Source organism: Nyctibius grandis, chromosome 11 (genome assembly GCF_013368605.1).
Source record: "Nyctibius grandis isolate bNycGra1 chromosome 11, bNycGra1.pri, whole genome shotgun sequence".
Taxonomy (NCBI): domain Eukaryota; kingdom Metazoa; phylum Chordata; class Aves; order Nyctibiiformes; family Nyctibiidae; genus Nyctibius; species Nyctibius grandis.
The window spans coordinates 5633619-5645781 of record NC_090668.1 but is presented as its reverse complement, the minus strand read 5'-3'; the positions used below and the strand labels follow the sequence as shown (position 1 = coordinate 5645781).

The 12163-nt window shown below is 45.0% G+C and overlaps 1 protein-coding gene across 6 annotated transcripts in view; it reads right to left on the bottom strand.

The window, feature by feature from the left end:
- Positions 1-10243, bottom strand: part of NEO1 (neogenin 1) — a 197787-nt gene extending 187544 nt beyond the window's left edge. For all 6 annotated transcript variants that reach the window (XM_068410464.1, XM_068410468.1, XM_068410465.1 and 3 more), the window contains exon 1: positions 10032-10243. In XM_068410464.1, coding sequence (XP_068266565.1) covers positions 10032-10146 — 115 coding nt within the window. In that variant the 5' untranslated portion in view covers positions 10147-10243. The remainder of the gene's footprint in view (positions 1-10031) is intronic.
- Between the last annotated feature and the right edge of the window lie 1920 nt (positions 10244-12163).

The following is a 12163-nucleotide window of genomic DNA, read 5'->3' as shown; positions in this document are numbered from 1 at the left end:
AGCTTGGCATTTGGGAATAATTCAGCAGGGCACCCGATACCACCAGTAGCTGTGAGGCTGGATCTATAAAGGCCATTTATCATTTTTTTTTTCTTTAAATCAACACCATCACCCCCTCTCCTCCACTCTATACACTCACAAGAACCAAAAGCCCTTAGAAATGATAGTGACTCACATCATAGGAGCTATACTAGATTTAAGCTCCATATATTAATCTCTAATCATAAAAGAAACAAGCAGTTGATAACCCTTCACAGCCTTCTTTACTATCGTTACGATCTTCTTTACGACCGAACGAAAAAAAGTTTCTTTACGATCACATAAGATAAAAAAATAAAGGCAAAAATCTATTTCTTAGAAGTCCTTGCTTATTTATTAAAATTAAAAAGGACAGGCTTGAAAATGTTATACTTAAGTAATAAAGCCTGTGCATGATGAACATGAAAGCAAAGAAGAAGCTCCAAAGCATGGGCTCAATCTCTGCTATAGAGTCATGACCGAAGGTGCCTACAGAGTAAGTTCCAGGGAGAACAAAAAAAAAACAGGACAGATCAAAATGCACGCACAGATCAGATCTCGTACAGACAGACACTTTCAGCTACTGTGAATGCTGGCTTTTTTTCTTTAGATTGATTTCCACAATGAAATGAAAAGCTGGCAACAACAGCGAATAGAGAAACAACTGGAAAACATTACTTTAAAAAATAACACCTCAGATTTCGGGCTGATAATACTGTTACCATGAGCACAAGATAGTCCAATCGAGTTGAACCAGAATAAGCCTTTAACTAGCACTACCCTAGACGTCAGAATATATCAGATCCTGCTTTGGATGCATTTGATTACTTCTCCTCCTTCCGCATTCAGAAATCGACTCCTCTCCCCTCCAAAAACCTCAAATTTAAAATATTAAAACCTCTGTTCACATGCTGTGGTGTTTCCCTGCAGCTTCTGCCTCCTTATTTTAGACTATACCTACAATATTTACATCAGCTGTAAGGAATACTACTTGTCTGTACTCAAAGACAACAAATTGAAAGGTGAAGAATGCTGATTTACACTCAATAGCACGACTGAAAAAACCTCAGTAGTTCCAACATGACGCTGCATTTCCTGTAGCGATGGTTTGCGTGTGTTTTCCTTCATTGGCGTGTCACAAAAGTTACATAAAACCACAACGCAGAAATGGTTACCAAATCACTGCAGATATCTCAGCCGTTTCTGACCTCTTAGTATTTAGATATTTTTCAAAAACAACCTAAAATCCAGGCTCCAAAGACCTGAGCTAGGTATAAGCAAACAACTGCATGTGAAGATGAGGATAAATAAGCTATTTTACACTTCAAACAGAAGACAAGCCACGTCAGACTCTAGAAAAGGAAGCGACCTGGGAAAATTATGAAGGAGAGCTTGTCACGCGCAAAATTTGCAGTATACTCTCTAATAGCTCTCAATGCTAATAAAAATAGCGTGTCCCATAAAACGTATTTAAATTTGCCCTTGCAAATGACTAAGAATATACTCCTGTAATTTCAGATGTAATCCCTGAGACTGTCCCTTCGTCAGCGTCTAGGCAAGTCAAGGTGCACCGCACCGTTACGCTGGTTGGCACCAGCACACCCCTGACACTTCATTTCAACATTAGTTTTTTTTCCCTGAGAAAACCTCAGCAATGCCATTCTTTGCCGTTAAATTGGCTGCAAGTCTCCACACATTCGGAGTTGGTTTGGCTGCCACCTAAGCTTTCCATGCATCTTCACTAGCACACTGTCACATCGTACGACATCTATAAGCCTTTCTTACACTCCCAGCCAGGTTACAATTCAGTGTTCTCCTTACACAATTTTTAGTACAGGGATGATTTTGAAAGTCCTGGCCTCACAAAGCTGTAACACAGCCGCTGGTACATGACACCTTCAGAGTGACACCTGAAATGACAGGCTACACAAGGTAATCATCGCTAAATGAGTTTCCTCTGGACTTTAAGCAAGTAAGCAGCTAGTGCATTCAAAGAATTACCAGGCCACTATCCTTTTCTGAAAGTGTAACCTCTTTGGTAGTTTTACATTTCTTTTCCTCAAGGCTACGTGTTTTCAGATGAAACTCGTAGCTTTATTCCCACTGAGGAACCAGCCAAACAAACAAGATTTCAGTGTGGGAAAAACAGTAACAAAACCAAAACAGTAATTAAAGCTCAACTGGGAATTCATTACTAACCCAAAGATTAACTTCTATGAATCATTTTATTTACAAATTCATTTAAAACCAATAACATACATCTTCTGACAAAGTTTTAGTCTATAGATCTGAAATCAATGAGCTATAATATACCGTAATATTAAAGATTAATATGGTGACAAAAGACATGGGATATATTTTGTTCCTAGTGCTTTCATGTTCAAATACTAAGCCAATCCCTACCCTCACCAGATAAAAGCAGTCTCCCTTTCCTGTGCCACTGTTCCCATGTGCTCATGTCACCCTCTCCCTTCTGCTAACACAAGTACCCACGCAGGCACACGGCGCAGCCGATCAGGGAACCCATCCAACTCTCTACATCCTCCACACATGCTTGTGAAAGCAAATGGGAGGGCATCGTGTGCAGGTCCTCCTCTTAATGGCAGTGCCAGCTTGCAATGCTGAAACTAAACACACAAAAATAGGATTAACATTTGGCAACGACTTCGTATCTGCCCAGACACATTCCTAATAAAAGATGCACAAACCGATAACAAAACGACTGGATTTTCTGCAGCGTGAGCACTGGCAGCTGGACACTGAAAACGCCAGTTCCAGCTGCACGGGAGTACACAACAAACTGTTTCGGTGTCCCACCACGTCAAAAAACGTTTCTGGATGCAGTTTTCCTTTCTTTCCATTTCTTTCATATTTCCTTCCTTGCCTGTTTTCAAACAGGAACATTTGGCTTTATAAATTCCTTTTGGAAATATTTCATCTTCTTGTTAATACCCAGCTTTCCTCTCTGCTATGTACAACGCTGCAACAGCCGTTGGTTTCAAGCAATTATTCACTGTTTAACCAATGTGACAGCACCCCTTTAAAATTCAGAGAGCAAGCTCTACTCTGCTTCTCAACACGCACTCAAGAGATTTTAAAAGGCATGACAGGTCTAGCAACTTAAATGACTTTTGGCAGCCTGTGCTACTTTTAGAAAGAATATCCCAACGCCTCTATTTGCGGCTCTCCCCCTCTCGCTACGGTTACATTATAAGGTTTCAACGCACGAACCACAGAGCAGTGTTAAGAAGAGACGTTTACGTTCATTAATTACAGAAGAAGTTTATACAGAAGGACTTGACTCCGCCTCAGCCCAAGTGGAAGCGAGCTGCTGGGCCATTACACCAAAAACTGCCCTGCAAACAAGCTGGAAGTTGCCCCGAAGCACTCAGGTCAGCAGCAGCTGTTGGCAATATCAGTAATACAAAGGTGTTTCCACCAAAAGTAAGATAAAACAACGTATCTCAAACCATTCTGGCCCCAGCTTTTACACTGAGACAATGTAGTGGGAAGTCCTATGTTATAGACACAAAAATATCACATGTATTCATAGATTCACATAAATGTGAAGACAAACTAAGATTTTTTTCCCATGGCTCAAAATATCTTAGTAAAGAAAACACTACATAAAGCAAAACTTTTCTAGAAAAACACTCATTATTACCTGGCTGTAAACCACATGCAGAACACTAAATAGATGGAAGCCTGCAGAAAAGCACAGTATCTCTTCCACACGATACAAAGTCTAACTTAAATATTTTAAATAGACAAGAAACACCAGTTAAACCTATATTGGTACAAACCTTGAACTAACAGAATACCATACACACACTAGCAGTACTGCATTATTCACCTCTAGGTCGACATCAACATTAAATACATGTCAAAAAAGCTAAAAGCACATCAAACAAGACAAATTTATCCAAGTAGAATAATAATAATAATGCAAGACAACTGTGTTGGCTACTGATACAGTATTACAAAGCCTGACAGCTTCACGACGTGTAAAAAAAGACATCAAATAAAAAGCAAAGGTAAAATATTAAGAGCCTGCATATATGTAAGGGCAGAAAGCTAGAATAAAAAAAAAAAAAAAAAATCAGAACTTGTCCATACTGCTAAGCCAAAGAGGAAGATAAAAATACATAAATAGGTGTAGATCAAGCAGCAATACAACCCCACTGCAACCCGAAAGGATATAAAGTATGTAGGTGATTACAAAACTACGAGAGAGAAGTGCAATTTTAAGGGAGCAGGAGGTAGAAGTACAAAACCACAGGAATCACTGATCACCCTAAATAAGACAGCAAAGACGTTCAGGCCTTCGGTGGCAGTCAAACCCAGGTAAGGGATTTCTTTAGGATGGCTCTCCCGTCACCACCGAGCAAGAACACCCCAGGAGATGGGAAGGGCCAAAACATCTGATGCACCTGTAAGAAGCAGCTCAGCTACTTTCAAAAACTAACACATTTTCTAAGCTTCTGGAGTAGATAAATGAAAAAAAATGAACAGCAAGTATACAGTTTAGGGGTTTTAAAGACAATAGTAAAAAAAATTAACAAAGCCACAGTAAGATTCACTCCTGTATGGGTAACTTAATTAAAATCTTACCTAACAACTACAAAGGACAGCTGTATATTCAATTAAGAAAATTAAGAAATTCAACATAAGCAGAGCACCTGATACTGGTTACCACTGAAAAAATTCAAGTCAGCTGCACAAACTACTTCACAGTCAAGAAAATCCACTAGTAAGGTATGCAGAACACGACGCTTTTTGAAGAAAAAAAGATCTTACGTGCAATTCACTGTTTCTAGATCAACTTATCAACTCAAGAGAAGATCTCTTACTGAACAACTATGAAAACTACCATGCAAGATGAATGGGAAAGTATAAAACATTGTCACAACACAAATTACCAGTACCTTCCTAAAAATGCCACACTCAGTCCTGGTCATTCCACTACAGCAATCCAAAGCTAAGCCAGTAAAGTTCAGAGACTGGCAGTGAGAATCAGCAAACGCCATAGAAAAAACACACAAGTTGATGTATTTCCAACCCAAGAGGTTCCCGAGTTGGACAGCCCCTTCTGAACAGCACCTTTAGGGATTTGGTTGGGATTTTTTTTCCTACTAACATCTCCAATCACTTTCAAGTATCCCAAAACATCCAGAAGTAACGAGCGGAGTGATAATGTTCAGTCACAGTGTAAAAAAATTAACTCCTTTTGCCTTGTAGTAATTTACTTCTTAATCAGATTGTTAAGAACAATGTCCACACACAAATTGTGCTTATCTATTTATACGGAATTAATCAGGATTACCACTTTCATCTTGGCAATTTAACTGGAGAACTAAATCAATAACAGTCATATTTTACTGATTGGGTGCTGTTTCCACAGTGCTGAGACATTTTCTCTATTAAGAGTTGTTTTGCCTTTTTTTTTTTTAGGATCAATAGTCTCAGAGCATTGTATTTAACTCTTCCAGGCACAGAGATCTATTTCAGCACCATAACCTGAAGCAGCACCTCTCAATCTCTGGGGCAGCATCTCTGCACCCAGAACGCAGCGCACAGGCTGAGCAAACCCAGATCCCTGCCTCAGCTGCCATTTCCAAACGCTGTACGAAGACCTGGGATTTTGCAGGGGTTGAACACCCAGTTCTTCACATTCATAGGAAAGTAAACAAACCTATTCTGTCACCAGCACTGAAGCTGAACGCACGAGAAGCTGCAATCTTGGCCCTGCAGCCAGCTGAATTCTAACACTGCAGCCACTGAAATCCCCCCAAACAGGTTAAACAGAAGTGAAGCCTCCCTTTCTTCTGACATCCTGACACTAGGACAGATTCCTGATGGGAAACAAGCATTAATTAGTTATTAGCAAGACTTTCAGTTATACCTCCTCATAGACAACGCAAAGTGAAACTTTAAAAATCCTGTATATATAAAAATATGTTTAGAAAAGTTAGCTACAAACATATGAGCATACCTTTTACACACAAAATTATTTCCATGCCAAACTAGTGATGGTACAAAAATTTGCTTTCAGACTCTGTATCAAACTCAGGCTGATGTTGCACGTGTTTTTATAGTTTGAAAGTAAAGGTTAAGCAGCATATCGTATTGCTCTCTATGTGGTTTTCTTAAACTCCCACTCCATTGCCATGCTCACCCCTTATCACTCTCCTCTTCTTAGGTGCCTCCATCGTTTTCAGATTTCTCTGAAAATCTGTAGTTGAAGGTTAATGTCTTGTAAATCACAAGGACATTTGATCATCAGGAATAACCAAATATTCTTATTTATATAAAAACCTACCGTATGTAATTTCCTTACTTAAATTGCACTCATAAGTTAGCAGGAGGTAACTAAGCCAAGTGTTTCTTTTTAAAAAAAAAAAAGACAATTTTTGTTCACTGTTTTTCACTGTGGTAATTATTAGGCACAGGTGTGTACTCACATGTTACAATTTTAAAATTGAAACATTAGTTTATCAGGATAGCTTCATAAGCAAGTCAAATCATTTTCTTGGCTGACTAATAAAACAAATAAACCACAGGCTGCAGAAGCCACATGCGACTTTGGCTCTTCTAGCCAAGACCAAGCGACAACGCATCACCACAGCCCCAGGGAAAGGCATCTTGATTCAGATTACTCGAACAACAGTTTGTCCTCGCAAGAAATACGCTCCAGTATGAACAGAGCCTTTCCCTGTTGCCTGTTTACACACGTGTATAAGCAGTGGCGCTGGTCTCCGCGCATCACAGGAGCTATAAGCAACCAAATCGCTTCTGTCAGATCATACGCAACGCCCAGAACACGAGGCTGACGTATACCATTAGCTACATGACGTAGGAATATCAGCTGGAGACCTGTGCTTAAGTGACTTGGGATGTAACTGAGACCTGAATCTATTTTTAACTCATGATATATTTAGAAATAATCAAGAAGTGCACAGAAAACAAATTATGGCCTTATGTTTCGAAGGAACCCAGATGATCTACGCTCCCATCTTCTTTAGCTGTCAACACACCACTCTCACCCCCTAGAAGGAGCATCCTATAGAGCAGCACGTGCTGCACCCATGATCTGTAACCAACACGTTCAGTTCTGGGAGTCTCATGCAGCTCTCATGCCCACCAACTCCTCATTGCATTTCATTGCCAACTTCCCAAACTGCGAGTTTATCCTTTAACAAAATCATACATATTGATTCCGAGGACTTCAAGAATACCAGGGAGAGACAGAACAAATTTCCTGCTTCTGCACAATCCACGTTGCAATCTTAATGCTGTATGTAGGTTATCACAGCTTCTCTATTACAAATTAAAAGCGACACCAATTTCAATTTTATTCTTAATAACGCAATCCTGTCTAGATCAAAGTTTTTAGGTTCATCTCCAGTCAGTTTCAATCAGTTACAAGAGGCAGGATTTAGCTTCATTTGAGGCTTGTTCCTTACTACTGACTTTTCTGGTTTTATTCCCTTAGCTAAGCGAAATATTGTCCTAATTCTAAAATCAGTAGCTCATTTTCCCTTATTTGCAAAGCGACCACATAGACTAGGAGACACGCTAATGTTTACAAACACACAAATAAATGAAGTTATACAGTTTTTTCCTAAAGTAATTCAGCTACACTCTTTTCTTCTTCGGAGAGCAATGGCTGGCTATTTATAGATGGGCTCAAACGCCACTCAAACATACACAGCTACATACAAAGAACAGGGGCTTCCAAATCTGTAACTTCTGCTCATTTATGTCATTTTTATCAACACCAAAAGACCAGCTTTTTCTTTTTTTTCATTAAAAACCTACTATTCTGGACTAGCAAGAAGAACTTCAGTCTTGATAAGCAGAGCAGCAAGTCTCGCAGCTAAACCTCCACCTGGACGTAGAAAATTAGGTGTTTCTTTGCCTCTGCAGCCCTTCACACCAACCTAATGAGACTCTTTGAGCACACCAAACAGATCGGGCTTCACGCAGAACACGGGACAGAAGACAGCACCATCACCCTTGCATCAAACACCAAGGGGAGCGCTTTCATGCGTGACCCAATTCCCTCTCCTTCAAGCACAGAGGGACTTCAATGTCCCTCTCCCACCTGCCAAATATGAAAGAATGTGGAACATCCTCTATTTGAGAAAAAAATAGCAATAATCAGGCGGAAAATAGCGTGAATTAAGATGAAGCTCATCCACTATGCATGAAGTATCTCATCTTCACTGAGACAACGCAAACCTCTCCCTCTTCAGGTGCTCACTCCCTGTAAACAACTGGGACAAACACCCTCAGGGCTAGGGAAAGCCCGGCTTCTGGTCCTTACCAGGGATGAAACAGGACAGTACACACCAATACGGCATAAAAGCACCTCCCACGAAAAAGGAGAGAGTCGGGGCTCCCCAGAACTTCCAAGATTTTCCGCGCCGTTACTTCTAAACTCCCACTCCAATAACCAGCCAGCTTCAATGAAGGTTTTATTTTGCATGTTTCAGCACATGGCTCCCCCTTTGCTGACTTAATTCACATATTTGGCTTCAACAGATAAAACTTCACCTAACAAACCGATTTCCTCAAACCACAAAGGATTTTTTCAAGTAGCAAATAGCAACCAAGATGACTGTAACTACAGTGAGCTGTCAGTGGAGCAGTAAATACTGAAAAAGAATCGTCACGTGGTAAGATTTTACACATCAAAAAAGTAACTTATCTATGACACGTACTCTGAAGATCTTTGAGTCCAAGTATAATATTTTTCAAAAGGAAAAAAAAAAAAAAAGACCTGGAATCTGCAAAGCTTGTACAGTGTAAGAGAATAAATAAATATATTCCCTGTCAACAGGCGTCAGCAAACACGGTTACAGCAGTAGTATCTAAGATGCGAACTACCACGGATGTTACTGCCTAATATGATTTGAAACAGGACAATTACACCATTTAATACCAGTTTAACTACTCTCACTTTTCCAAGCTGCTAAAAACCACTCATTTCACCAGCAGATTTTTTCCAAATTCCACTTGCACAGAGCTTTCTTTTAAAATATCAGGATTCAATCTACAAGGGAGCATTTCGAAAAAAAACCCAGCATTCAACATTCAAGACGAGGTATTCTTTCAAGCTTTCTCCTAGTTTGTTGCTAACAAGGAGAAAATAAAAAGTTACTTTTTAAAGCCAATGTTCTGCAAAACGAGCAGATTACTGCAAAACTAGGGAGCCTTCGACAGTATTAAGGGTCTTTTGCAAGGACCTTTTTTAGAAAGCCTTCCCGTACGCACAGCGTGCTTCATCTGGATGAGATTACGGTTTCTCGTAGCCTATAAAGAAGCAGGATTCAATAATGGATCATTAAAGGTAACAATGGTAAAAGGTGTGAGAACTACAGCGCCTGAACCGCTGCCAGACCCCTCGTTTCTGGGCTATTGCGGCAGTTTCCAGGCAAGTTCCCCTCTCTCCACAGGTTGTCTGTCATCCCCTCCCCGGTAACGAGTCCGTGCCGCTTCCAGCACGGTTCGCCGGGTCTCCCAAGCGCAGACAGAGCCCGTTCTCGCCCCTAACTCGTTTCACGTGTGCTCCTGCCCGCAGACGGCGGGCAGAGCACGACGCACAGGTGATTCGCTGAAGCATTAACGCCGCAGAAAGGCGATTCAGGTGCCTCTCGTTCCCCCCCCCCGCGCCGGGCGCTGCCGGCGATGACCGCCCCGCTTACCGAGGTGTGCAGTGGCCTCTGCTGGTGTGCGCACCGTCCCGCTCGTACGAGCGGAGCGGACCTTCCGCGGCACCGGCAGCCGAGGAGCGGGCAGCCGCCGCTCGCCTCCCTCGGGCCGCCGGCACCGCCGCGCTGAGGCCGCCCCATGGCCCCCCCGCGCCCCGGCGGCTCCCGCAGCCCCCGGGGGCCACCCGCCCGCCGCGCCGCGCGCCCCCTCAGCGCTCCCCGCCGTGCCCCCCGCCTCGGGGCCCGCCGCCGCCCCCTCAGCTCCCGCCGCCGCTGTCACGGTCTCGCCCGGCTCCTTACCTGTGAGGAGGCTCTGGGAGCCGCTCCGAGCGGCGGCGCCGACCGGGTCCGGCTGCCCGAGAAGAAAGGCGATCCAAAGAGAACCGAGGAGCCGCCGGGCTCTCCCCGCCGCCATCGCTCCCGCTCCCCGCGCCCGGCAGCCGGGCACCCAGCGCCAGCCCCTCCCCCGGGGGGGCTCCTCCTGCCTGCCTGCCTGCCGGCCGGGGCGCGCTCCCCGCTCGTCCGCCGCTGCGGCACCCCGAGGAGGCGGCCCTCAGCCGAGCGGCGGCGGCGGGGCTTGCGCAGCCGCCCCGGAGAGAGCGGCCAGCGAGGAGGGCGGGCGGGAGCGGCCGGGCTCACTCCATCGCGGGCCGGTCCCAGCGCCGGGCTCCGCCGCTCCCTCACACGGAGCCAGAGGGACGCTCCCCGCGCGCTCCTCCCCTCGGCTCCCTCCCGCCCCCGCCCCGCGCGCGCATGCGCCCGCGCGCTCCTCCCCCCTCCCCTCCTCCCGCCGCTGCCGGGGAGACGGCGGCGCGCGCACCCCCGCCAGCCCGGCCGACCCCCCGCGCCAGGTGTGAGCGCGCGCCCGCCCGCCCGCCACTGCGCCTGCGCGGCGCCCCCGCCCGCGGGGAAGGGCGGCACGAGGCGCGAGCGGCGGGGCGGGCCGCGCCGCCCTCCCCTCAGCCCGGTACCGCTCCCCCCGCGGGCGGGAACCGCGCTCCCCTCAGCCCGGTACTGCTCTCCTCCCGTCAGCCCGGTACCGCTCCCCCCTCAGCCCGGTACCGCGCTCCCGCAGCCGACACGGCGCCCTCACGCCCGGCCCTGCGCGGATCTCCGCGGGGGTGACAGCGCGGAGCGTGGGACCGAACCCCGCGTTTGGGCTTGTTTCGGTGCCGCGTCGCTCCTGCCGGCCGCGGTGGGAGCGATGCAATAAAGTTTCTCCCTTTCAGTGAAATAAACTTTGTCCTTTCCCCCTCTCTCAGCCAGAGCCCTGCGTGGCTGCAAATGCTGGCGAGTCGGAGTAGCTGCGAAGGAGGGAGTTGTGCTGTGTGTGCTGGGATCTGGGGAGGGGGAGATGCAGCAATCCAGAGTTACCGAGAACAAAAAAAATCGCACTAATCATGTAAAAATAACTTGCAGAAACTTGTTTTCTTGGGGGGCATCTCTGCTGCTCAATTTGGGATGTCGACTGTCGTAATAAGCAAACCAAAGCATAAATAAATGTGAAGAAAAGACCAAACATACTTTGAAAAGGCGAAGGAAATGTATGTTCACCCTCCCGGGGGTAATTAGTTTTATACAGCATTTGCCATTCAAATCATTTGAATGCTGCGTCGTTACCAGCTGGTTTTAGTCTTGCTCTTGGATCCCGTATCCTTACCAAGGACACAATAAGAGCTATAAATATACATTCCTCCTTCATTAATCATATGAAGCGTACCCTTATATTTTTTTCCATCGCAGCTTGTTGCCCACCAATTTGTATTTTTACAGTGTGCGTGCTATCCTTGCTCATTTTATTATTGACTAATTGAATCGTCTCTTTCAGTACATAAATTATGTAGTAGCAGGGCTCAAGAAGTAGTAACCGTGAGACAAGCGTACCCCTGGGGCGCTGCAAGACGTGAAACATGGGTCCATCCCCCTGAAAAGTGTGTTTGTGTCACAAAATGTTTTAAACTCAGTTTAAAATCATTTGTTCCAGCAAGAAACACGCTTTTACCCTGGTAGTAACACTCCTGCTAAGGAACTGAGGACTAATTTCAGGGCAGTTTCCCTTAATGACCTCCATGCACGTGGCGCGGGTGTCCCTCTCGCTGCAGGCGCCGTTATACTCCCATGAAATTATCCCTGATCCAGCGTGATTTGCAGATTTGTTTATTTAGAGGCTTTTCAGCGAGGCAGACGCCGACACATTTTTCACCCTACATACGATGCGGAGCTGTGCACGACTAATTAAATGTTGACGTGACTACAAAGTATCAGCTAATACAGGTGTCTGAAGTGTTTCTTCATTGTGAAACTTGCTTCATGATTTTATGATTTTGTTCAGTGTTTCTGTCAGGGAAGAGGGGTTTTGCCCTCCACTAAAAATATCCCGGAGCATTTTCACAATGAGGAATAATTACCTCCTCAGAAGGATGTTTGGGTTT